This window comes from Emydura macquarii, unplaced genomic scaffold (assembly GCF_026122565.2).
Source record: "Emydura macquarii macquarii isolate MOO-44397 ecotype Brisbane River unplaced genomic scaffold, CSIRO-AGI_Emac_v2 contig_2768, whole genome shotgun sequence".
NCBI classification, from domain to species: domain Eukaryota; kingdom Metazoa; phylum Chordata; order Testudines; family Chelidae; genus Emydura; species Emydura macquarii.
Window position 1 is genome coordinate 43,356,387 of NW_027132905.1, and position 25,326 is coordinate 43,381,712.

The 25,326-nt window shown below is 49.2% G+C and overlaps 2 protein-coding genes across 5 annotated transcripts in view; one reads left to right on the top strand and one right to left on the bottom strand.

The window, feature by feature from the left end:
* Positions 1-755: 755 nt before the first annotated feature.
* LOC137165815 (tyrosine-protein phosphatase non-receptor type 11-like) overlaps positions 756-25,326 on the bottom strand; it is an 89,246-nt gene continuing 64,675 nt past the window's right edge. For 2 of the 3 annotated variants that reach the window (XM_067567275.1, XM_067567277.1), the window contains exons 4-16: positions 22,502-22,694; positions 22,230-22,349; positions 21,839-21,952; positions 21,367-21,463; positions 20,596-20,675; positions 19,409-19,564; positions 15,882-16,013; positions 15,139-15,293; positions 14,581-14,648; positions 13,620-13,771; positions 12,722-12,822; positions 11,642-11,753; positions 9,488-10,988 (exon numbers count right to left, since the gene is read on the bottom strand). In XM_067567275.1, coding sequence (XP_067423376.1) covers positions 11,669-11,753; positions 12,722-12,822; positions 13,620-13,771; positions 14,581-14,648; positions 15,139-15,293; positions 15,882-16,013; positions 19,409-19,564; positions 20,596-20,675; positions 21,367-21,463; positions 21,839-21,952; positions 22,230-22,349; positions 22,502-22,694 — 1,453 coding nt within the window. In that variant the 3' untranslated portion in view covers positions 9,488-10,988; positions 11,642-11,668. Of the gene's footprint in view, positions 1,657-9,487; positions 10,989-11,641; positions 11,754-12,721; positions 12,823-13,619; positions 13,772-14,580; positions 14,649-15,138; positions 15,294-15,881; positions 16,014-19,408; positions 19,565-20,595; positions 20,676-21,366; positions 21,464-21,838; positions 21,953-22,229; positions 22,350-22,501; positions 22,695-25,326 lie in introns of those variants that run through there. The other variant, XM_067567276.1, reaches the window with a different exon arrangement.
* RNF223 (ring finger protein 223) lies at positions 2,891-8,863 on the top strand. Of its 2 annotated transcripts, XM_067567279.1 has the most exons (3): positions 2,924-3,009; positions 5,587-5,715; positions 6,111-8,863. In XM_067567279.1, exons 2-3 carry the CDS (start codon positions 5,661-5,663, stop codon positions 6,908-6,910), a joined length of 855 nt encoding a protein of 284 aa, XP_067423380.1. In that variant the 5' UTR covers positions 2,924-3,009; positions 5,587-5,660; the 3' UTR covers positions 6,911-8,863. The 2 variants fall into 2 exon arrangements, with proteins under 2 accessions (XP_067423379.1, XP_067423380.1); XM_067567278.1 differs by lacking the exon at positions 5,587-5,715 and having other exon boundaries at positions 2,891-3,009.

Sequence of the window (25,326 nt, forward strand, 5' to 3'; positions counted from 1 at the left end):
CAGCCAACTTTTCCTGGGGAATGAGGCCGTCTGGCAGCTGTTAAAAATAATTGTGGCTTAGTTGTTATTGGTTTTTCAAAGCTTCGGAGGCCGTGGTCACCCACGAAGTCATCACTTTGCCCACAGAGCTATATGAGAGACCGCAAACAATTAAATAGGGAAATTTCCCCAGAGGGGTACTCTGGAATGCCCAGTAACTGGAAGATTCATTGGTGAATGAGCCAAAACAGATCAAGACTCCAAGGGGCTTGGCATATGAGGCAACCTCTGCCTCACACAGCTTGCACACAAAGTGTAAGGGAGAAAGACGGATAATTACCTCCCCTGCTCTTTTTTTTTTTTAAACAGACGGGGTATTGAGGCCCAGAGAGATTAAGTGATTTGCCCAAGGTCACAAAGGAAATCCATAGCAGAGCCAGGGATTGGTCCCAGATCTCCTGAGTCCTAATCCAGTGTTTGAACCACATGGACCAGCTGCAACTTCCAATTGCATGGCAAAAATAATCTTAGAGCAAATATTTCTAGGCTGGAGTGTATACAGGCAGCGGTTTCCCCTAAAAACTTCTTCATTGTTTTAACCAACTAAAGTATTTGCAGTCGTCTTTCTTCTGTACTCTGACTAGTGCAACTTCTGAAGGAATTGTATCTATTTAATTTAGGCACAACTGGTCACGTTCTAAGGGGCAGCATAATAAAATATGTCCAACGATAGCTGGTGTAGAAAGACTTCTGGGCTTTAATCAAAGCAACACCTGATTGTGACATTCTCATTGTATTTCCCACGTTTGGAGGAAAGTCAGAAATAAAAATGACAGACAGACAGACAACCTCCTGCTCACCTTTGGAAACTGAAGCCAGAACGGTGATCAGTCTCGGCGCACTGGAGATCTAGCGTGGCCTCGCTGGGGAAGCGTGTGTGAGACAGACAGTCCCCCCGGGCAATCAGCCGTTGGAGCTGAGTCATTGTGTTCCGCACGTGTCAGTCACACGGGGGGCTGGTGTGGAAACCAAGGTAAACAAAGAGATGCTTGAAAACATCAGCAGTGCACAATGGTTGGCAACGGTGGGGCTTGAATTAAAATCTTCCTGTTTTGTTTGTCTCCATAGAAGTCACCGTCAGTTAAAGGCGTCGAATATTTGAACGTTCGCTTTTCTTCAAACCTTGGAAGAAGACCAGATCCTCACCTGCTGTAAATTGATGTAGCTTTATTGGCTTCAATAAAGTGATGCCAATTTACACCTGCCAACGATCTGGCCTTGAGCTTTGCCAGCACTAAGGCGCATCTGTTGCTTGAGTATTTCAGGGGAAGCAAACTGACTGGTGCTGGCACGAAGTTATTCATTTTGCTCCCAGTTCAACAAAGGCTCTGAGGCATGTGTTTAAGTCACTGGGAGTTTTTTAAATTGATGAAAAAATTATAACTGGACTTTTAATAAGCATCTCTGCTGCTTTGTCTAATATCCCCACTAGCTACTCACTGACATGGCTGATGTCTGAAAAGTACTATAGACACACACATCTCCAGCTGCTATTGTTCACATGTTCTACCGCATAGTTTGGATGCCTTAAGGCGGGAGTTGGGCTGTCTATCTGGTAAGTGTCTTATCTGTTCATTCTTCTTTCCTCTATTTCAGGTCTTCTTCTTTCAATGTAATCTGTACATTCAACACAAGAAAATCTCAAATTAAAAAAAAGAAAACCTTTTAAATGGAATTCTCATACCTTTAAAAAAAAAAATCACAGGTTGACTTTAGGAGTCGTATATTAGGCCAGATAACAAGCACCTGTGGAAGGATGATGTAACTTCAGGTTTAATCAAAAAAAATTTAAATATCACATTTCTTATTCCTAAAATCCACCCTTCTGGCTTAAAGCTGTATAGAATTTAGCAGGGATGAGGGAGATTTTCAAAGGCACAAATTGAGTGAGGTGCCCAACTCCCATTGAAAGTCAATGGGCTTTAAGCACCTAATGTCCCCCCAGACAAAAAAGACTCTATAGTAATTTAATAGGGCTCCACAGCAATTAGTGCAAAACCCTATAATAATTAATGGAGAATGAGATTCTATAGGATTATTTTGAACTACCCTATAGAATTATCTAGCAAGCATATACATTTTATAGGACAGTTCATTGAAGCTATAGAGAGGTTTATCATGCTTCGTTAACTTCTAACAGGGCTTTTCCATTAAAACAAAAAAGCGCTTTTTCAGCCAGTATCAAAGTGGGTGAATGCCAAAATATCCCATCTCTCACTGGAAGCCCGGAATGGTCCCTTTCTTGCTACAGATCCAAAATTATTTTAAATAATTTGCCCTGAATGAGGAATCAGAAGAAAAATAATTCCCCTTCTCAAAATTTGCTGGAATTACTAAGAGAGAGAGAATATTTTTTCATAAAGGGGATTTTTAAGCCCAGATGTATTTAACACGAGCTACTTAAAACTAGGCTAAACCAGACAAAGCACTAGACAAACATACCAGGGAGCGGATAGGCCTGCACAGACAATGGAGAAGATAAGCAAATAGTTGTTGCTCATCATCAGATTCCATAAACAGCAAAATACTACAAATACAGTGAACGAACACGTTTCTCTGTGAACCTGTTTCTCACCAATGAGCTTCCAACCTGCTTTGTTTGTCAAAAGAGAAACCGCCCCCTAGTGGAAACGGTCTTGCAGTCAATGGAATGATTCACTTAATTGGGAAAGCCAGGTGATGCAGGTAAGTCACCTCCAGACAGGAAGATATAAAAGACACCTGAGTAACAGGGGCAGGCCACATACACTGGGAGCTGCTGGAGATCATTTGCCCTACCAGATGAGCCTCACAGCACCTGGAAGCTTATCCACAAACTACCAGGGGACTTGGATATCAGAAGACAAGCAGAGACAGTTTATGAATAAAAAGCAGCTGAGACTAAAAACATCCTCCGAGGAGGAGCCACATCAGGGATAGAAATGAAGAGATAGAACATGCTTTTCTCCTGCTAAACTGCACTCAGTACAGGTAATTATAGACATTAATCTCAGTTATATAGCTCTTAACTCTGCATTCAGTTGCTAGGAGTTAAAGGCGGCACAGGGGAATCAGATTACATAGCATTAATGGCTACTGTGTTAACTGGGTTTTCTTTATCTTCGTTTTATGGTCAAGAAGGAAATTTAAGAGCTTTGCTTGGAAGTAAAACTACTTAATGCTTTTTCCAAGATCCTCAGATAGGCAAGCAATTTTGAATTTGTTGAGTTACTGTGTCTCCTTTCCTAACTCACTTTTGTACTGAAGTGTAAAAGGCTTATGGAAAACTTTGAAAATATTCTGGGGCAGATCCCCAGCTGGGGTAAATTGGCATTGCTTTGATACCATCAGTGGCGTGAGGCCAGTTTGAAGTAGCTGAAGTTCTGGACCTCTGTTTAAAATTGCTTCTTTGCACACCTGTGGCATTGTGAAACTAATCAAACAATTATGTCCTGTGTACAACCCAGAGGTGTTCTGCTGGGACTTCTCCTCTCTGATGTTACTTCTTGGATTCTGATTATTGTCCATTATTTGTACAGAAGTAGCTCCTCAAAGCCCCAGTAGAAATTTGGGGTCTGGCTGTGCTAGGTGCTGTACAAATACATAAGTGACAGTGTCTGAATAGAATAGACAAAGGAAGGGGAAATAGGGAGGGAGAAGTTCCAGGATACATAGCAAGTCAGGTCAGGACAACAAATAGAAACTAGGTGTCTTGACTTCCAATCCAGTGCCCTTCCACCCTTTTTTTTTTTTTGGCTCATCAACTTCCCAATTGAAATTAACATCTGCTCTGCCTGTCACATCACAGTCATCTCTCATGAACATAGTTCGTGATGCAGAGAGGATGGTGGTAACGGGTGGAGTGGACTCCTCAGAGTATCTTTTACCCCTGCACACACACCAACACCTTCCATAACAATGTAAAAAACAAAAAAATTAGAAATCAGAAAAGTCTAGTTTCCAACAGGGAGTCAGTGGCTCTTTAAAAAGAAGAATATCGTTATTTTAATTGACACACTCAATGTTTAGATTTGTAAAGCCATCTAAAGGATTTAAAACACATTTTATATTAAAACAAAGGTATCAAAATCCCCTAGGCAGATTTGGAATGCTCAACCTAAAAACATTTAACCCATGATTTTTTTTTAATTAACATCTCCTGTGGCAATCCACAGATGCTAGTTTATAAATTCAATATCTTCATACATACATGACCTTTTACTGGATGGAGCTTTGAGAAACAGCCAAGTTTGTGTGATTTTGATTAAAAAAAACCCAGAAACCTGCCCCAAGTTCTCTCCAAATTGGGCCCAGGTTTATGAACTGTTTGAAAATGGTTGTGATGGAATTACAAACTGCGCCAGTTTAAGTTTTGTGGCCAAAAAAAAAAGAAAAGAAAAGAAAAGGCTAGGATTTGCTAAAGAGCCTTGGCAGATATTAAAGGCCACTTGGTGACCTCTAGAATCAAGGATTTACTAGGTAACCCTAAGATTAAAAAGTGGGGGGAGGGGAGGAGAACAGTGTTCCCATTGATGAGCTAAATTCTCTTCATTAAGTGATCAGTTTTTTGGCTCATAGGTGCATAATCTAGGTACCTAACATTAGTTTCAACGGGCTGTAACAGCAGCAGTTTATTTCCTGCGGGGTGCGTGTGTGCGTGAGGGAGAGAGTCACGTATGCCCGCTTACTTTATGTGCATGGAGGAAAAAGGCAGGATTTGCAATACTCTAAAGTTAGCATCTTGCATTGCTTAAGATGAGGAAGTTCTTGCCCAAGGTTGGCCAACTACCAGTGCGATGACTCAGGAGTCATAATAAGGGCTGCGCTTTGAACAGTCCTGGCATGTCATCCATAGGCTGTACGTTTTTTCAATGCCAGCAAACAGGCTCACCCGGCTCAGGGAATAGCCTGAGATGACTGTTCCCCTGGCATTTACGAGGGAAATCTCCAATTAAATGTCTACTTTCCAGGACAAACTTTATACGCTCCATAAGTCAGGGTAGCTGCCATGTCGTCATGGAGACAATAGCCTCAAAATGCAAGGCCAGGTTTACATGCTAAAACTGCAGTGACTCCATCTCAAGTTGTGAATTAACTGTCTGCTGAGGGGCAGCATTAGCATTCATTGCCAGAGCTCCCACTCACGCACTCGCAGATGTCTTGCGGGGACAGAAAGAATCATGCAGCTTCAGTCAGAGTTGATAAGGCAGAAGCAGCTTCCCTCTGAGATAGCAACAGGGCAACAAGGAAATAGCTCAGTGGGAAATTGTCCCCGCTTGGGGCCCCTGCGGGAATTTCCTTAGGCAACTTTTCTTGCCCTGTCATGCTCGCAAGGCAGGTAAGATAGCTTTTCCCGCCTCCTCCTTGGGTGGAGGGAGCAGAGGACAGACATGATCTTGCAAAGTGCCAGGATGCCCTCAGCTCCTATGGGGGCATGCTGGAGGGTGAGGACGCTCTGGCAAGTGAGACGGCACCTGGTGGGTGGCGCTGACTATCAGCTGGACGGGATGTTCCATTAGTCCATATGGGGCACTGTATCAATGAATAAGATTTATCTATCTATCTTAGGCTTTTGCATTGGTGCCCATCACCGTAATACCTGAGCGCCTCCCAGGTTAATAGATTGGCATAGCAAGGTCCCTATGGAGTCTTCTGCTCTTCTCCACCCTTCTCAGATTATAGGAAGCAGCACTTGGGGTATGTTTTTTTTTGGCTTTTGTTGGCAGGGGGAGGCAGGCAGGGGGGGACAGCAGGTGTAAATACTGGCCCTTGGCTGTGGTGAAAGAGCTTTGGTCTGATGCTGGCTTAGCCTGAGGTCTGCTGGTGGCTTGTCTCTGTCTCAACACTTCAACTTTTGCTGGCTGAGGACTGTGGACTTGGGGGAAGAGGCGTGTTCTTTTCATGCCTAGCAAAAGCGATTTCAGCCCTGCTTGCATTGCAACTCTCAAGGGAGCCATGAGCGCGTCTGCATTAGCACTCCCTCTCTTTAGGGGATAAATAGAGGCTTTGGGAAAATGTAACAACAAAATTTAAGTGAGTCCCCCTCCCCCCCTTTTGTCTAGCATCTGACGTGACTCTCTTTGTCTCCTCAGGTTTGAGCATGTCGTGCTTCCCCCTCGCACGGCGCACATCGCCCCCGGATTCCCCCACCAGCCCTGTTCCTGCTGCTCCAGATGAAATCCCCATTCCCATTAGCCCCATCATTGTCACCTCCCCCACCGACGGCCGGAAGCTCAGCTCCCCAACGGCCAACCCTGCCTCCCCCAAGCCTACCTCCCCCATCGAGTGCTCCATCTGTTTCAACACCTACGACAACAGCTTCAAGACGCCCAAGTTGCTCCAGTGCTCGCACATCTTCTGCCTGGAGTGCGTGGCCCGCTTGGCTTCAGCGCTTCCCCCACACAGTGTCGAGGACCAGCTGCCCTGCCCCCTCTGCAGGCAGCTCACGGAGATCCCACACGAGGGGCCGCCGGCTCTGCAGACCAGCAGGGAGCTCCTGTCCACCCTACCTCCTGAATACCAGCGTGAAAAGCTGGTCTGGATGGAAGGCAGCAAGCTGTGCTGCAGGCAGTCATCCCAGGACCCAGAAGATCCCGACGCCTGCATCTGCCTGGACGTGGCCATGAGCAAGCCCAACCCCCCCGAGACGCCGACGGAGGGCATGGCTGGGAGGTTGTCCCGCTGCTCCATGTGCGACGACTGGAAACGCATCCTCCTCCTCTCAGCCCTGGTCATCATTCTGCTTTGCATCATTCTGTGGCCGGTCCAGTGCGCCCTGAAAACTGGGAACCTCCGCTGCTTCACAAGGACCGTTACGATCACCAGGCCGAACCTTGCTTCGTTTACACAAACAACTGCTCCAGCGCCTGTGACCAATCCACCCGCTCCCTAACAGCGGTTGGCGTTTCCCCAGGCTGCCCACTCAGAGCTCCATCAAAGCGCCTCCACCCCACGGAGCTAGTCCAAGGGCCCCGACCGCTGGACTTTGCCAATACACCTCACTGCCAAGCTACAGCTGCCCCTGTTCTTGGTCTACACGCTGCTCTGCCTATGCACTTCAGACGTGTCTCTCTCTCACACACACACACTTCTGCCAATGCCAAGTTGTGGGCCACGCAGAACAGGCGATGAAGCCACTGCTGCTTCACCTAACTCTCCCCCCACCATAAACTCTGCATAGATAACTGAGCTTTGACGACTTGCACAAGGCGTGATGTCCCAAGGGCACATTTGTAGGACTGCTGCTTCCCAGGAAAGGTGCACGTGGCTCCAGCCGTGGTGTTCTTGCCATACTCTGCTAAGACACAGCTGTGAACAGGCTCAGCACTTTCAACTCACAGATGGAAAGGAAGTGATAATTAAACAGATATTTTCTTGGAAACTGATAACGCTGTGAAAAAGTCTAGATGTGATTATTTCTACAGGGAAGAAATCCATCAGTTCTTGGAAAGAAGCATGCAAAAGCATGTGTATAGAGATCAAATGACAATATTTAATTTTATACAATGTGCTTGATTAAACATTTCAACTGTATTTTTGTTAGTGTTAAACTATTGAGGATGTTATTAGCTGCCTCTGCCTACTCTTGCTATTTGGATCTAGTATTAGCTTTTTACTCTGACTTCTGGTCAGCAGAACAAGCCTCAGCTCAGAGAAGACCATGCTGAAGTTGTGAAAAGAAAATGGTAAATTTGCACCTCTGCCTTCCAGGGAATTGTGCTTTTAATTAAAGTTCTCGGTTATATTTTTGTGGAATTGCCCAAAAATGTGGTTATTAGAAAATACAAATTTCTGCTTGTTTTTGTTACAAAGCCCTCTCTAATTAACATTTAGCATGGCCACTTTTTTTTTTTTTTTTTAAATTCAAAAACGTAAATGGGGGAGGGAGAAATTAATTTCTCTAACACGGGAAAAACCCTCACACTGTCCCTGGTTATCATTTCACAAAGAATTTTGCACAGTTCAACTTAAAGTGCAGCAACCAACGTCCAAGAGAAAAAACTAGATCTTTTTGCAGTATGGCTGGGAGAAGTGTCAGTTTAGCTCCATAATTTTAATATAGACCCCTTTTCAAACCAGCAGGGTAAGACAGGGGGCAGTTGGCTCCAGCTATATGTTTAATGGGATGACTTTTTTTACATTGCTCAAATTTAAAGGTCAGTGAACAATAAGCCACTGTTAGAGTAAAGACCTGATAATGCAATGTAAGAGAAGAATTCAACACAGCCAGCATTGGATGCAAGTGCTGTAATAGCATTTATATGCGTTGTATGTTTTACACAGGGGTCACCGTCTGCACAAGTTGGAGCAATGTCATTGAGCTTTCTTTTGGGGGGTCTTTACAGGTGTTAAGCTTAAAATCCAGAGCAGACGCTAACTGCATTTCCCAAAACTTTGCGGAACCAGAGTGTTCTGTGCCCAACTGGATGCAGAAAGCCAGGATACAAATAGTAGTGCTCTAAAGTAATCGATGTTCACACGCACCCGTCAGTTTGCAACTACATTCCCTCACCCTTAATGGCCCCCTGCTCTCTCTGGTGATCTTATTACTGCAGCCACCTGAACGGAGGGGAAAGGCTCATTTTGTGGGCTGGTCACAGCCAGAAAACACAAAGCCAGCCCCCGTCCTCCCCCAGTCTCTCCTCCTCCCATCAAAGCTGTAAAGATGGATTGGAGATTAGAATAGGGGAACTGGCTGCAGTTCAGCCAGCAGTGACACGAGAACTTTGCTAGGCCGGACTTCAGCAGGGTTCTGCTGCTGCAACAGATTCACAGCGTGTGGCTGATTTATCACAACTGGTATTGTCCATGCCAGGTCCCTAGCTGCTGGATCCAGGGCTTTTAACACAGGACTTGTCAGAACCGTCCGGGCTGGAAGAGACTCTCTTGGGTCATTTTGTCCACCCTCCCCCCCAGCAGACTACCAATGAAGTCTCGTCAGTAGTGGCTGGATGAAAAGTGTCTGCATAGCATCAAAGTCGAGGAGAAGGAATGTGACTGGGGCTAGCAGTAGTTAGCTGCTTTGTCACCGCACACACAGCTGACTGCCATAGGCTCATTTTACTTCCCACTACAAAACAAATGGCTCAGGCTGAGACGCTCCCCCTGCAACAATGCCATCTGTTCACGTGGATTTCCCTCGACAGCAGCATGTGCACCCAAATCCATCCCTTGCGGCCCCCGTTTAATATTCCTCACTTCCCCCTAGGCTGTGACACTGAAAGGCTGAGGGCCTGGATGGCTTTGGGAGAACTGGTAATGGGCTCACACAAGCTGCTCGGGCAGAACTAGCCAAAAGCTGTTTGGGCCACGGGGGAGGGAATCGGATCGGGGTCGAAGAGCAGCAGTTTTTTGGGCAGGAAAGGCCTGGCACCCGAAAGCATCATACCCCACTTGAAACGTCCAGCAGTCACTTTCACAAGCATTTGAAATGTAAATGCCCTTTTTCTTTAAAAAAACGAAACAAACCTTGAGAATATTCAAACATTTATTAAAAGTGCAATAAAAATAAACCGTCTCTTGTCCCTGTGACACCCGACTGGAGATGCCAGCCAGTAAATACAGTCACGTTACATCATTGTACTCTCTGTTCAACCCCTGTAGTGCCGTGTCAGAGCAGGAACTCCAGCACTGTGAGCTAATGCCACTGCCCAGCAAGTCCATTAGCCACCACAGACAACGGAAAAAGGAAGTGCTTCCTTAACACCTGCCCAAGACAAGCTCTCCTGGTTAAGGCCCTGGCACTCAGGCCCAGGATTCTTTCCCATAGCGAGGGGTCCTGCAGAAAGGAAGTCCTTTGGCAGAGCTGTTTGCAGACCCACGGCTGCAACAACAGGAAGAGCTGCCACTCAAAACGGAGATGCACTAAGAGCGGGAATATTAACACTCCAAAGCAATCTCTCTTTTCTTCCTCTTCCCGATGCTGTACCAATATTAGGCATTTCCCACAGCTCCCTTATTTTGTACAGATAGTATTAGCCTCACCATATAAACGTGGGGGAACTAACACAGGTCATCCAGCAGGCCAGTGGCAAAGTCAGGAATAGAACTCAGCAGTAGCGGGCCTTAAATCCTTGCTTCAGTCTAACGTGCTGATGGTATACGTGATGTTGCCCTCTGGCTGCAGAGCACACAGATCAGTTACCTCCCTGCTACTTTTACCACCAGCTACGGGAGATTCTTTTAGCTCAAGCGATAGAGGTCAGGGTTGTTGGAGAAGGCGGCTCCATGCTAGCGCCTCACTTGTGTGCGTGTCGGAATCTAGTAACTGTGCAGCATGCAGATTTTGCTACCAGACAGACAAGTCCACCGCACCACACTGGTTCTCTGCACACTGCAATAGCCGGGGTTGCTCCAGGGTCAGGATCTAGGTGCTTCAGCAGAGTTGCGTAAGTGCCAAGGTCTAGTACAGTAGAAAGGAGGTGCATTTTCTAAAGGAGTGAGCGAGGAGGGCATTTGCCCAGCTGCTATTTGCACCATATCTCGGTCCGGTCCATGTGCTCACTGCATCTCTTCCACGGCAGTAAAGCTAACCCAGGACTCAGTTTAAACACTTCTAGGTGAGAAGTGAGAAACCTCATGAAGCTGGGAAGTGCAGCAACACCCCGATGATTGTCCTTAGCAGGCAAAGCTCCTAAACACGTCGTCATTTTATTTTAAGTTTTTACAAAACAATTTTTTTTTTTTAATTTATTTTTTTAAACAAAAAATTAAAACTGAGCTTTTATGCCCCATGAACATCCAGAGGCACTTGCACATAAATATCAGCCTAAGTGAAAAAGGGAACGGAAAAGGTCGCTCCCGTGAATAAGTTAGATCGAGGCGTGTTCCTAAGGCGCGCACTCTGCCCTGCTCAGATGCTTTCAGCATTTTGGTTCCTCGCTGGATCCAAGAGGCTTGGAAGGGGTTGAGGGTAGAGGGGAGGCAGCGATGGCAGAACTTGGAAAGTGTGGATGTAAACATTGTAAATCCTAAAACCCAAAACAAGATAGGAGAGAGAAGGTATCAGTGATACTGTAGAATAGAGTGACGCACGCGAGAAAGACAAATGAGAGACTCCCAGTACGTGGGTGTCTGCGTCTCTCACTCCGGTATGCAATAGGAGGTGTGAATGCAGCGCAAGGGGACATACCTGTGCTAGGATGGCTAAAAATAGCAGTGTAGATGCGACAGAATGGGTTTCAGATACCCAAGGAGGTCCACACTACTGCATCTACAGAGCTATTTGTAGCCACGCTAGCCTGGGTGTATCGACTCAAGCTGCAATCCCACCAGACTGCAGTGTCGGCATGCCCTCAGAGTCCACTCTAGGAAACTGATAGTGGACTGAAAATCTCAGCTTGCACTGTTGGTCTCATTCTAAGGCAGTTTAAAAAAAAAAAAAAAAAAAAGTTGTGTTTTGAAGTCTTGCCCCATTTCTCTCCACCCCATCACCAGCTGGACCCTCTCCAGGAGCTGCGCAAACATTTTAAGTTCTGTTAAACTGACCCAGATCATAGCTGGTTTTCCCAGTGCAGATGGGACCCCACGCTTCAGATATGATGCCGAACACGGACTAGAGCCAACAGAATCCCGGTGGGGTTTAGTGCCAATCTCTCAGAAAACAGAAGGGGAACACTTGTACCTGTGGCAGCCTCCATTTAGCTCCCCTTTATCTTCCTGCGTTATTCATCCCTGAAACCTTTGGGCTTTTGATGTTCAGGTTCTCATAGACTGTAGCTGAGTCATCATCAACCCTGGAAAGACACGTAAAGCCTGGCCATGAGTAACCCGGTTACTTTCGATTCTTTCCCAAGCGCAGGTGCTTGGGGACCCTTGAACAGAATTCCATGTCTTTCCCCCAACAACCTTGTAGATGGCAAAATTGGGAATTACCCTCATACTGCTACACATGTGCACGCACACACACTTTACATGTTAAATGTACGAGGGATGGCAGGCATATTTAGACTGGACCTTGAACTTTCATCCAAGATGCTAGGCTTTTATATATGCATGCAACACTGGTACATGATTCGAGTGAGAATAGCCCCGGTGCTTTATTTTTATATATATAAAGACTGGGGTGAGTCAAAACTAGGGACTCACTGGAAGGGGGAGGCAGATAGAAATCTGGATCCAGTTCTTATTTTTGCAAACGGACCGACTTACTTAGAATGGGCCCAGTCCAAATCCCAGATCCAGGTAACCCTCAGCTTTGCCTGAAATCCAGTCCAGACTTTGTGAAATAATAAGTGATATGCAACATGCAGCAATGGGGGAATCATTTTCTTTGGCTTTGTCCCACGTGGGATTCCCTCCCCTCATCCTGAGATTCATTTGGAGTTTCAAGTTTAAACGCAGCCAAGAACTCCAAGTGGGAACAAGTGGAACCTCCAAGATTAGGAACCTTTAGACGGGTGGCATCAGCCCTGCAGGGTCCAGCTTGGCTTGCCAAGTTCACGATACTAGGGGCTTATTAAGTAATTGCCAACTGAACATCCCTACAATAGCTGCAAAAATGGGACAGGCCGGCAGGCTGGGGAGCTGCCGGGGGTGGCTATAACTGGCCATGCAAGTATTTATCCTTCTCCTGTTGCTAGCATGCTTAGAGGTGTTCACATGTGGAAGGAAGTGGCTGAAAGAGGGCAGCCATGGGGGCTATGGTCATTCAGTCCTATCCGCTCCCTTTCCCCGTCAGCCATCTCCCTCCACGCAAACTCACCCAGTCTGTGCCCGTGGTAGAGGTGGCTGCCCTTTGGCTCTGGCTTTATCCATTGGAGGGTATCGGATATTCAAGTAGTCTCGCTCTTTCCTCTTGTTCCTCTGAAAGAGAGAAAGCAAGGAGCTGAACTTCCACTAGAGGCAAGAACGGAGGCACAGGCTGCAGAGCAGATCTGCCCTATGGGTAAGCACAGAGGAGGGCTGGATGACAGCAAATTAGACGACTAGAAGATGTTTTCCCCCCAGAGATCTTCCACAGCAACGGGGTATAGAGCCCCGCTTTCCACGGCTGAAGAGAAGAGCAGAGGTGAGTGCAGCCGTGATCTCGAGCCCTGTTTACCTACCCTTTCTCTGTGGGATTGTCCAGCAAGCATTTCCTCTTGCTCCTGAGGCAGGGGATGTGTCTCATGCTAGATTATGGGCTACCCCAGATGCACAGAAGGCCCCAGATCTAACAGGTGGGGTGCTTGGTTCCACTGGAAAGCAACCACTTGAGGCTCATGAAATTGCCTCGTTTTTAGAGTTAAGATTTCCCCCCGTTTCATGATTAACCAGAAATGGGCCCGAGCCTGCCCTCCCTGGGTCCACACCCAGGAGCTGAATTGGGGAACCAACTTCATAGCGGGGTCTGCTGTGTCTTGGGCTGAGTCAATCCGCACCCAAGTTCCCCAGCCTGAAGCAGGCTGGGCTTGGATCTGGATTTCCAGCACTCGTGTCCAATGGGTCCAGGCCCAGGATTCAGATTCGCCCCATGCCAGGGAGAAGCATCTCCCTTCAGATCTGCTGTTCTGACCGAGGATTCGGTTCAGACCAGATTCTGCCACGGAGTCCATTCCCACCAATACATTGAACGTCGCGGAGCGTTCCAGCCACGCCTCTTGGGCGGGAACAGGACCCACCTGCTCCTCTTCTAGCCTCTTCTGCTCTGTCTCGATGTACTGCTGGACAGCCATGTAAACAAACTTGTACTGCGCCTCAGTCTGCACCATGCCGGAGCGCTGCCTGCGCACCATCTGGATGGTTTTGGGGATGTCTATGTCACAGTCCAAACCTGCTCAAGGGGGAAAAGCAAAGGATCAGGACTTGAGAGAGATTTGGGGGATTAGAGGAGGCAGCCCCTCCCCGCCAGTCACCAAACATACCCACTTCCTTTGCGTGGCTTGGAAGCCATGAAATTAACCCTTCTAGAAGGGCCCTGTAGGCTTTAATGGAGAAGGACTACCTATGTGCAGGTGGATGGAACTCTCCTACAGATGACGATGGAGAATTCCATCCTGGCTACGCTGGTTTGGAGGATGGGTCAACAGAGCTTCTAGAAAGGAGATCCTTCTCCATGATGGGCTAGAGTTTGCTAGAAGGATTTCGGCGAGAGCCGGTGCGGTGTCAGTCACACCTCTCCATAAAGGAAAGAGGGTTTTTAAGGGGGCACTCTGGGCGAACCACCCCAAGCAAGCCAACAGTAGAACTCCCAGTGAGACCAGAACCTCTCCTTGAGTATAACCCAGAGCTTGCTGTGTGTGTGGGGGGGAGGGGGTGTGGACATGCTTTATTTATTTGGGTTGGGAGTGAATTTCTTCCCCGATGAGGCAGAGCATTGTTCCCCCTTTGCCCCCCAGCTCAGAAATGGAAACTTAACATGCCAGTGGGATAAGAGGCCTTCCTCCCTACACCCTTTAGACAGTTTCAGATCAAAGCCCATACCCAGGGACAAATGGCAGAGCTGATCCCATTGGCCAGAGATCTTCAAACTCATTGCACTTGTAGGGGGATTGGATTAGACTATGCTGCGGTTCTGAAACCGAAGGGAACACCATGGGGGAAGGGGGCTGCTAATGCTGTGGGACAGATGAGTCGCCGTACCTTGCCGGTGAATAATATCCACCAGGATATCAATCACTATGATTGTGCCCGTGCGTCCTATCCCAGCGCTGGAGAGAGAACAGAAGGAGGGAATCAGTGTGGGAACAGCCCATATGCATCCCCGAACTTTAGAGAGATGGTTCAGTGCACCCCCCTCCATCGGCACATCAAACCCATCAGAGACAGCGCCTGGAATATTGGCTATAAAGACGTGCCGAAACAGGAGTCTGCAGAGCCCAGTGGTCTAGGCAGAGACCTGGGAACCCAAACCTCCCAAGTTCTAAGTCTGGCTCTGACACAGACTGCCTCTGGTCCCCATCCATCACAGCCCTAGAGAAGCGCTCAGTATTGACACGACACGAGGGGACATGGGAGGCTCATTTCATGGCCTTGATGTTGCCGAGGCCTCCTGAGCCAATAGGTGACATCTGTTAAATGGACTCAGTTCATTAATAGCTCACATGAGCAACAGACCCCCCCCGTCTCCAGCCACACAGGGACATTTTCCCCACTGGCCACCAACACAATCCCATGGCCTGGCAGGTCCCGGGTGCGCACCTGCAATGCACAACGATGGGCCCAGAGTCTGGAATGCTTCGCTGGGCTCGGTTTACTTGGTCCAGAAAGCTGAGCACACCTCCCGGCTCGTTGGGGACCCCGTGGTCTGGCCAGCTGAAATACTGGTAGTGCTTTATCTGTCTGGGATGCTCCTCCTGTAGAAGGAAGAGTCTGGTCACTTAGTTAGAACACCCCAGGTGCCACAGACAGTACACAATACACGCACACACGCCCCACAGAAGAAGATGGTTCTGGCCCCCCAGGAGCTTACAATGCAAGTAGAAAACGAGAGAAAACTGGTAGATGCAACCTAGAGATGAAGCAAACATGGTGCAGAGACTATTCTGCTAGGGTAGAACCCGGCTGTATACCACGCAAGCGAATAAGAGCGTGCAAAAGGAGGGATTCTTTTCCTGGAGAGGTCAGGTAAGTTCTGCCCCCATGCTGATCGCACCGGTCCTTGGTTGGGAAACTCTCACGAAGCCAACAGAACTCCAGTGCAAAGCCAAAAAGCACAGTGGAACGAGGAGCATTCCCTGCAATGCTGCAGCAACCTGAGCCTGACGGTGCTAAAATGCAAATGAATGCAAGAGCTGGAACCACGGGGATGATACCAGGAGGAGCCGCATCGATACGGTAAATATTTCTACAAGCAGCGCAAAGCTATGAAGCGACAGGCCGGCTCCCTCCCACGCGCCACAGCTCAGCGACAAAACGAGCAGCAGAAAGGAGAGGCCTCTCACCCGGTCTGTCCGCGTGATCTCCAGCTCCCGGAGGTAGTAACCCTGCGCCTCGCGCTCGCTCACGATCCGCACGCAGACGCGGCCGTACTCCTTGGTGCAGTTCTTGTCGGGCCAGTAGCGGAAACATTTATTCTGAAGGGACAGGGGAAACGTCAGCAAGGGGCTTAGCTCAGCATTCTGGACCGGGGAGCTGTACGGGAACCCTCTGGAGCTCAGCGAACTGAGCCTGCTGTACGGTGACAGCGGGAGCAGAGTGAGATCTCGTCGAGCCCCTGGCTGGGTCGGCGGCAGCAGGGACATCCGGTTCTAAAAGCATGAGCTGCTACTGCTTGAACTCGAGGCCCCAGTTCTGTTGGCAAGGCTGTGGAATACTCCCTACCCTTTGTACGTGACCCAGCCACCGCTAGCGGGGGGAAAGCGCGCCACCCTGAGTGGGTGTGGGTTACACCAGCACTTCCCTAGTGCATGACCAACATTAAGGGAAACCCTTGGTGAAGATGTAAAGCACCTTCCTCCACCAGCAGTCCCCTGGACTGTGGCGAGGCTTCCTGTGCACTGAGCGCTGCCAAGGACTATCCCCACTTTACCGATGTAAAGGCAGGTGGATCCGAGGCACCGTGAGGATAAGCGACTTGCTCAAGGTCCCACCATGAGGCAGTGGCCGAGCCAGGAAGAAAACCCAGGAGCACGGACCCCCACTCTCCAATCCCTCCTGCAAGAGACCAACTGCTGGTTCCAGCAAGGACGATGCTTGCAGGAGGTTAAACAGCCCAGAGTTTGATTGGGGTGGAGATCCCCACCCCCTAGCCACGTTGCCCCCAGGGGCCCTTCACGGGAAGGTTTTTAGCTTGCAGGACAAATTCCTAAAGAAGGCTAATCTCACAGGAGAAGGTCAGTTTCCCCTCGAGATCACACTATATTCTGTCCTTTGCCACTCGCAGTCCTGTGTCCGTGCGCAGCTCTGCCGCTCCATTTCAGCCCTGACCTGCAGCACCCCCTGCTGTCCCAGGTGCAGTTACACGGTCACTCCATGACTCAAGCCATCCCAAGGTACTATGGCTGCTTGCCAACATCCGGTTCTTTTTTACCCCATCTAAACCACCCCTAATGCCCTACTTTTGTACTTCAAGGCCTTGCCTATACCAGAAAGGGTGTGCAGCTATAGCTGTTGATTGATACGTGCTAGGCTAACATGTAGCTCAAACACATTCCCAATATCTATTATCCACACCGTATATTACCAGTATACATTAAGCCCATAATAGTAACATAACAGCAGTTTTATAGCCAAACTTGGCCTATCCTTTTTATATAACCCTACTCTTTTATGCTAATTATCCCAGAAGACCTTGCACTTGCTGAAGCAAGCATTTGCACAAGCAGATCGGCAACTTGTCAAAAATCAAGACACCATTCGTTCTATGTCTTAGTACAAGCTAGGGAAGCACCTCCATGGTACAGTACCTGAATGCTAGTATCCAAAACAAACATAAGGAAGGAACGGAACAAAAGTTAGGGAACCGGGACAAAATGATGGGCTGGATTTTAGTGACGTGTAACTTGTAAAATGATACCAGCTGGAATGTGTAATTCTGGGTTCACACCTTCTGTGTAAGGTGAATGTAACAACGCTGCACGAGACAGCTTCCCAGAGAGAGGTTCTATGGGATACCATTTTCCTGTCCTATATTATTGGCTTATAGCAATATACTTGCTTGGCACTGGTTATCTGGACTCTTGAATATATTTCATAAGCTAAAGTATGGTCAAGCAATTGACTAAACAAATTGATCAACAAGCTATATTGGGAAGGTCTTCTAATTCAGACACAGCTTCTACTGGCAAAAGAGTGCTTTTGTGGTTATAGTTTACACCACTTCCCTTAATAAAATAAGCTATTTGGGGAAAAGCCGTTAGTCAGTATGGCAGCATTTGAGCTAGGGCTGTATAAATTTGTTATTTAAAAACAAAGTAAGACCAAAAAACCACCACCCTAAGCAACACTGATATACCAGCAAAAGTTTCTAGTGTAGACATAGCCTTAGTAACCTCTCCTTATCAGTGGAAGCAGTTCTGATCAGTGGCTTTATTGGGTATTGTGACATATTGCTCAGGTTTTCCCCACCTCTGTGAGAGCTATGGCAATACATGCAGGTACAGCATATACAAGTTGTACAATTAGAACTCATCCCCTCCACTCCAACCCTACACACTCTCCAGGTTTATTGCAAGAAACACGGCAGCGATTTTGCAATGCCTCCAAGAAGTAGTCACCTGAGGGGTCACCCATAAAAAACTTCTCCTACCAAATAGATCAGCTGTGAAGGGGGAAACCTTGTTTGTTTCTTTTAGGAGCAAGAGTTAAAGAAACATTGCCATGCAAAGGAGCGACAATGGGGTGCAAACTAGGCACCGCCCACTTAACTAAATCCTGTTAACACTTGGCACTTTCTCCTTTCAACTGTAAGCATCTGCCTTCTCAAGGTTGAAGCAAAGTCATCAGGCCCTTTAAATCCTCTGGAGTATCCCTGCACCAGAAAAGCCACTTCCCTGCTGGAAAACTGCAACAGGGTGAATTCTAATAATCTGCAGCTTTCACCGCTCAGGTTACTGGCACTGTGCGTAAGGAAACGCAGTTGTCCATACAGGGTAATGTGGTTGAGTTAACAGACTGTTGAACTGCAAGACATTAACTGGCTATGCTTTGCATGGACTCCCCTTCAAATTCCAATACACTGTTCAGGCTCATCGTAAGCCAGGAGCAACTACTGAGGAATTAGACTGGATCATTACAACAGCGAAGCAGAGACATGGTGCCGTTGCAGGTAAACTGACACAAGTTGAAATGCTTATTAGAAAAGCACTTCCTCTATTTGTGCTGACCCCACTGGTAAGAGTGTGCAGGAGACATTTATCTTGGCCATGCTGCTGAGAGTTAGATCTGGGGCCGGGCAGGGGGTTGATGCCGTAGCCTTTTGCCACAGGAGGTCTGGCTTCCAAAAACAACTAAAAAAACCAACCTAGGCTTAAATTGCCTTTACTCCTCATCCTAACTGGGCACAGTTGGCTGAAAATTCTTACGGAGATGCTAAGCACTGGAACAAAGAAGGGGACGGCTAGGAGTGGGGTGCACCAGAAGTGTGAGGGGGACAGGAAGGGAAATAGCAGGTGTTGCCACAGGTCAGGCTTGAGGCGCTTTAATGGCTGTTTCTGGACTGAAAGAGCACGGGAGCCAGGTCAGGGCACACTGGCACAGCAGGCCTGGGATGGAATGGGCTGCTTGACGTTCCCTGCTGGCTCCGTCTGGCAAGCTGCCACTGGCCCTTGGCCACACCCGGCCTACTTTTGACTATTGCCATTGGTGGGTCACCATCACGGAGGCACCAGGTCGACACTCAGCCAATCACCGGTTTGTCAAATTTGCCTGGCCAAGAGGAAGGATAAAAGGCACCTGGCAGGCCAGCGGTCCCACAGACACGGACAACACGTCGGTCCGGTGACAACCTGCCACCCGAAATAATACCCACCCTGCCCCTCTCCACTTCCTTGGTCGTCATGACTATGACGTGGGTGTTTTCCTGGTACACCATGGCCCAGAAGTCGTTCACCGTCGTCTGTAGGCAGCCTTGGGTGGCAATGTAGACTTTGCAGTGCTCCGAGCTCCTCCCGTCTTCCGGTATGCTCTGGGTGTGGAGAAAAGGAATAGGAGTGAGGGACGAAGGACTGCCTCAGTGCAGCCCCTAGCAGGGAAGATGGGAGAGTCCTTCAGGACATGGCTGCCTTGCACCGCATGAGCTCGCCAGTAGAACATCTGCACCTGATGCTAACAGGCTTTCCACCAGGGACCAGTCTACATCAGAGGCCTGGACACTGAAATCGCTCGGTTTGCCATTTCTAGAGGCTCCCTGCCTGCAGCGCCCTCTGTAGGGCCTCGCCCCCATGTACTCAATGCCAGGGGCAGGTCACAGGACAGCTGCAGAAGTTCTAGTTGAACCACACTGGGAAAAAAATAAATAAAGTGACCTCATCGCTTGGCAAAGGCCAGGGGCTTCAACGCCCAAGCTGGACACGGCTGGAAATCCGGCTCCCAATCGGTTTCAGCTCCCAGGTGTCGCTGGACTGGCTGCGCCGGGGTAGCCAGGACACAGCGCCCAGCAGCAATGGCCATGCCTCGGGTCTGGACACGCACGTGCGGTTTCAAACAAAGCCCCGCTGCCCACATGGACGCATCTGAGCATTCCCACGCCAAAGTCCTGCAGCATTTTCTGGCCACCCAGAATGACGGGGGTAACCAGCGCTAGTCTCAGGGTTCCTGCACCTCCCTTGAGGTGACCTGACAAAGCGCTGGCTCCAGAGCGGACAGCAGGGCGTTAGGGGTCCAAAGAAAGGGTTACTAAGCAGCAACACCTCTTGCCAGATACTGACTGGAAGAGTCTCTCTAGAAGCAGGGAGCAGCCCACAGGGGCCTCCCCAAAGAAGTAGCTGGCTAAATAGCTGGTGGGGAAGTATCAGGAAACTGCTTGGGGGGCAGGAGGATTCTCAGCAGAGGCGGCATCCTCAATACATCTGGCCCTGTGACAAGCAAAATACGTGGGTGCCTGCTGGGCTTTTCCTGGTGAAGCTCCCCCCCTGGCGCCTCTTCGCCCACTCCTGGGCGGCGAGAGGCAGCCTTTGCTCCCCACCCACAAAAAGCCACCTGTCCCTCCCCACGTACCTTGATGTAGTTGGCGTTGATGTAGTCGGACCCTGGGACGCTCTCATCTACGTCTCGGAGCGCAACCCGCGTGGTGTCAACTGCACGGGAAGAGAAGCCACATTCGAGCCACACGCAGAAGCATCACTGCATTCCGCACCCGGCCCAGGAACTTGCCCACAGCCGCTCCCAGCAATCAGTCAGAGGCACAGACCACTCACACCTGCCCCAGCCCTAACAGAACCAGCTGGTCTATGTGGTTCTCACTGCAGAGTAAAGCAGGAGAAGCTCCCTATGTGACACACCAAGGCAGCCCATTCTGCCTGGCTCTGGGGTACACCACAAACCCATAACTTAGGCCAGACTCTTGGGAGGTGCTCAGACACTACGGTGGGCACAGTCGTACAAAGCTAAACCGGATTTGATTTCCCCGTGGTTTAGCTATGGTTTCATGTGATTTGTGGCGGATGCTAGTAAGGATCAACTGAGCTCTGGGGCTTGTTTGATCTCTGGGTACAAAGTGACAAAGGGGAAGAGGGAAAAGCATTTGCTGGAGTCCCTGTGATGCGAAAGTGCTAGGTTCAGGAAAGCAAAAGGCAGGACATTGAGCTAAATGGCCCACTGGCCTGATTAGATAGGTAAATCCCGTGTTCCTGAGAAGATGGGCAATGATTCACTGTGTCAATATTGGGCCAGGCCCTCTAAATGCCATGTAATCCCAGCCCCGAGCACCACAGCTCAACTGTCCCCGGAGCAGCTCAGCGGTTAGAACGACAGCCAGTGACTTCTTACAGGGGAGGATGTTCTTGTAGCGATTCTTCGTTTTGTTCTCCACTCGCTGCCCTTCCTTCCGGGGGTAGAGGAGCTTACACTCCTGCTGCTGCAGCATCTGTGGAGAAGGGGACATGCGAGTGAACGGTGACATGGAAACAAGGGGCTCTCTCAGCTACCATAGGGCGATCTGGGGGGGTGGGGGGGCCTTTCCTCCGACTTGGTATTGGAGAGGTGGGGAGCCAGAAGGCAGTTCCTCGAGAAACAGCTTCCAGGAATGGAGGAGAGGCGGGTGGGACTAGGGGAGGGATTCCTCAAACACAGCCTGGGGTGGGAGGATAAGAGTTGTGGGGAACTCCCTCAGATAGGGCAGGGTAGCCGGTGGGGGCTCCCCCTCACGCTCACACCCTGGACAAGCCTGATCTTTCAATGCGGGGATGGCGTCCTCCGCAGGTGGGCGGCAGGGGAGCGGCACACGGCGTGTCTCCTGTACCTCGAACTCTTCCCAGAAGCCTTGCTTGGCCTTCTCGCTGTGATCCGCCATTTTGTTCAGTTCCTTCACTCGGTTTTCGATGTTGGCGGCGTTGATGCGCGTGGCGTTAAAGGGCTGAAAGGCAAGTGGGTGCAGGCACATTCAGAACACAGAGAGAGACAGAGAGAGAGAGAGATGCCCTGTGAAACTGGAATTTTCCTCCCACAAGGGTCCCCTGCTCTCTTCTCCCCACTAGCTGAAGGATGGGCTTCAAAGCCAAGTCTCCTCCGCTCCCATCTTCCGCTGGATCCTGCAGTTTTAAGGCTGGGCTACTGACAAGACAGACAGTGTGCTGGGGTGGGGCAGCAGTTAGTTCCTGTGCACCGAGTCCACACTTGTTATTACCAGTCACCTGTTTCAGATGAACCACCGCTCCAGATTTCTCCACCATGGGGTTTTTCTTATAGTGCTCCACCAGGTCCGTGAGCGTGTCAAACCTCTCGCCTCCCCCAACGTCATACTTCCCATCCGGCTGTGGGCGGAAACGACAAGTTATCTGTGTGATCAGACAACGTGCCATGTGACCAATCCAATTCCCAGTGGACTTCAGGGAGAGCTGGACTGGCCATCGGAGAGCCAGGGTCACCAATTCCCCATCCCAAACTCAGGGTTAGGGTTTCCCACCTGGTAGCGGATCATCACGTGAGTCACTCGTGGCTTCCGGTCTCCAGTCTCCATCTTGTCTTCATTCGTCAGCACTGATAGGACAAAGTCTCCGGGCTTGCTTTGGCTCTCCCGCACCAGGAAGCTCCCCGGCTTGCCTTTCTCCGTCAAAAGCTTCTCTGCCTCCTTGCCAGTCAGGTGCCCATGGTACCACCTGAGAGAATGGTGAAGGGAGTCAAGGTGGAGGTGAGAGACAGATGTAGCAGCACACAAAGAGAAAAGAAAGATTCGCCTCCCTACAGACCAGCGGTGATTTAGATGGCACGGAGACCGGGCCAAAAACTTTTGTGATGCTACCTGGCAACCAGTGAGAGGGACCTAGAGATTCAGCTTTTATTGCAAACCCCAGACTCGAACGGGACAGAGAGAAGAGATGGGCTCCTCTCAGTCTAAACTCAGAAAGAGTGCTCCATGAACTCATGCAAAGTGGGCATGCCAAGTTTATCCTTGTCATTGCCGTGGCATTCCCGAAACACCGGCTTCACAGATCTCATCCCCACCAGCTGCCTAACTAGGAAAGTCCCCCACGTGGACTAATTAGGAGTAACACCCCAGTGACATTGCTCCTGTAGGCAGCAACGGCATGTCAAGATTTCATTAGGCTGAGAGGATGCAAACATCAGGACTTTTATTTGCCCCTCTGGACAAATAAAAAATGGCAGTAGCGTCAGATCTCACAGTGGTTTAATATACTAATCTATCCCTCTGGGGTCAGATCCTCATTAGGTTACAAGTGAAATCAGTCTAGCAGATCTCATTAGGGAATGTCTGTATTTAAAAAGAGAGACACAGTAGAACACTCAAAATTAACAGTGTTTGGTCAGCAAAAGCCCCCAACCGGAATAGCAGAGATTGCTTTATTGGCAAAACAATGCGCTGTAGGTCTGTGCCTGATTGACACCATGACCCCACTAGCTCAGCCACTCACTTTCCTGACCACCAAATTCAGCTCAAGATTTAACACTCACTGATGGGCCTTCCACTTGCTGCTGCGCTAGAGTTTGGGAAAACGGCAGGACTTTATCTGCTCCAAGAAACTAAAATCCATCGCTCCCTTTGCACAGAATTACCTTCCCATCTCCACGTTGCCCTGCTTTTAAAATGTGAGCCATTTATTGTTCCACACCTTCTCCACTAGATGGCAGCTCTAATATGCTCTGGACAGCGGGACGCAAGCTTTAATTAAGTAAGAAATCATACTGAAATAGCACTTTTCATCTGCAGAGCTTCAAGCACTTTACAAAAGTGGCGATTTCCCACACTGAGAGGTCATGTTATTTGCTCAAGGATACGCAGTGAACCAGAAGCATGGCTGGCTAAGAACACAACACAACACCACTCCTTCCAGCTCCCAGTCTTATGCCGTAACAACTGGAACATGTTGCTTTTATTCCTGAACAAATTTTAGTAACTTGTTCACTTGGGACCAGCAGCCTTGTTAGTTTAGCTTTAATAGTGGAAAGATGGTCCAATGGTTGGAGCACTGGGATGGCACTTGGGAGATCCAGGTTTGTTTCCTGCTCTACCACAAACTTCCTGGATGATTTTGGGTAAGTCTGTATGTCTCTGTGCGCGCCAGTCTTCCAGCCGTAAAAGAGGGGTAGGTAATCTTTTTCACCCAGTCTTTGTCTACTTAGATTTAAGCTCTTCAATGCAAGTCCTGCTGTATGTATGCAGTAAGACAACTAGCACAATCAGGCCTCTCGCCGCTATTGTAATATAGATTATGCTAAAGCAGAGCTTCCCTTTGCTTCAGAGCATCCGGCGCCCTCGCTCAATCAACAACTGAATAGTGGCTCTGGGCAGATGCCACTTGGTTCCCTGTTTGACGAGGCTGGTTTCTGGCCCACAAGCCAGACTAACAGGAATTCAAAGTGACCCAAAATACCTTCCAGGGACGATGCAATGGCATCACGTCATGTCTCAAGCAACCTTGTCCCAGAGGACAAACTTTATAGAGTGGGAACCAGCAAGGCTGGTCCTTAAGAAATCCCAACTCAGCTGGCTTTGGGGACAGCGGTTTCCACCGTGAGCTGTGGGGCACCTGAAGAGCAAAATCACTTTGCACCAACTGAGAACGTATTCGGGTTACACGTATGGGTGGATTTTACTGCTGCTGAAAGCGATGGAATGACGGCACTTAGCTAGAACCAGCCAGGCACCGCGCAAGCTTCCCACACGCTGCTCTGCAAATGTGTCTCGTTCCCAGCACCCTCTGCTATTCCAAAACCAGAGCCTCTCTCAGCTCTGCCAGTCCACATCCGCAGCCCCCCTTGCATTCCTAGACCTGGGCCGTGGTCATAGAGCACTGGCGATGAGCAGAAACCTTTGAAAAAACTTCTTCACTGTGACAGAGTCTTTTTGAAGGGAATCAATGTCGGGGGGGTTTCCACTTCTCCAGGACTTTTGCTAGTGTTAGTTGCTGTCCAGCCTCTTCTCACGTGGCACGATGTAATGAGCAACAAACCTGTCTTAGCAACCACACAGCACATGAGCCGGAGGGACTTCCCAGTCCCCCCCAGCCCGGGCGTCTCACATGATAGTGCACAGGGAACGGAGTTGCTCCATTTCAGGAAGTGAGACTGTCGCATCGACTGACTGCGGCTGCTAAAGTTAGAGTAATTAGGGGCTGGTAGTGGCATCTACGCCCACCTGCCCATGCATTTCCCTTTCTGGTCCAGGCATGCCAGCTCTCTGGGGGCATGTGACACTGGGGAAACCCAGGTGGGGAAACTGGAACAGGATGGTCAGGGGGTGGGGTCACTAATCTGGGACTCAGAGAAAGT

Coding starts and splice junctions, on each gene's coding strand:
- RNF223 (XM_067567279.1), top strand. CDS start 5,661: ATGGAGTCTTCTGCTCTTCTCCACCCTTCTCAGATTATAGGAAGCAGC. Junction 5,716..6,110: donor TATAGGAAGCAGCACTTGGG/GTATGTTTTTTT, acceptor TTGTCTCCTCAG/GTTTGAGCATGTCGTGCTTC.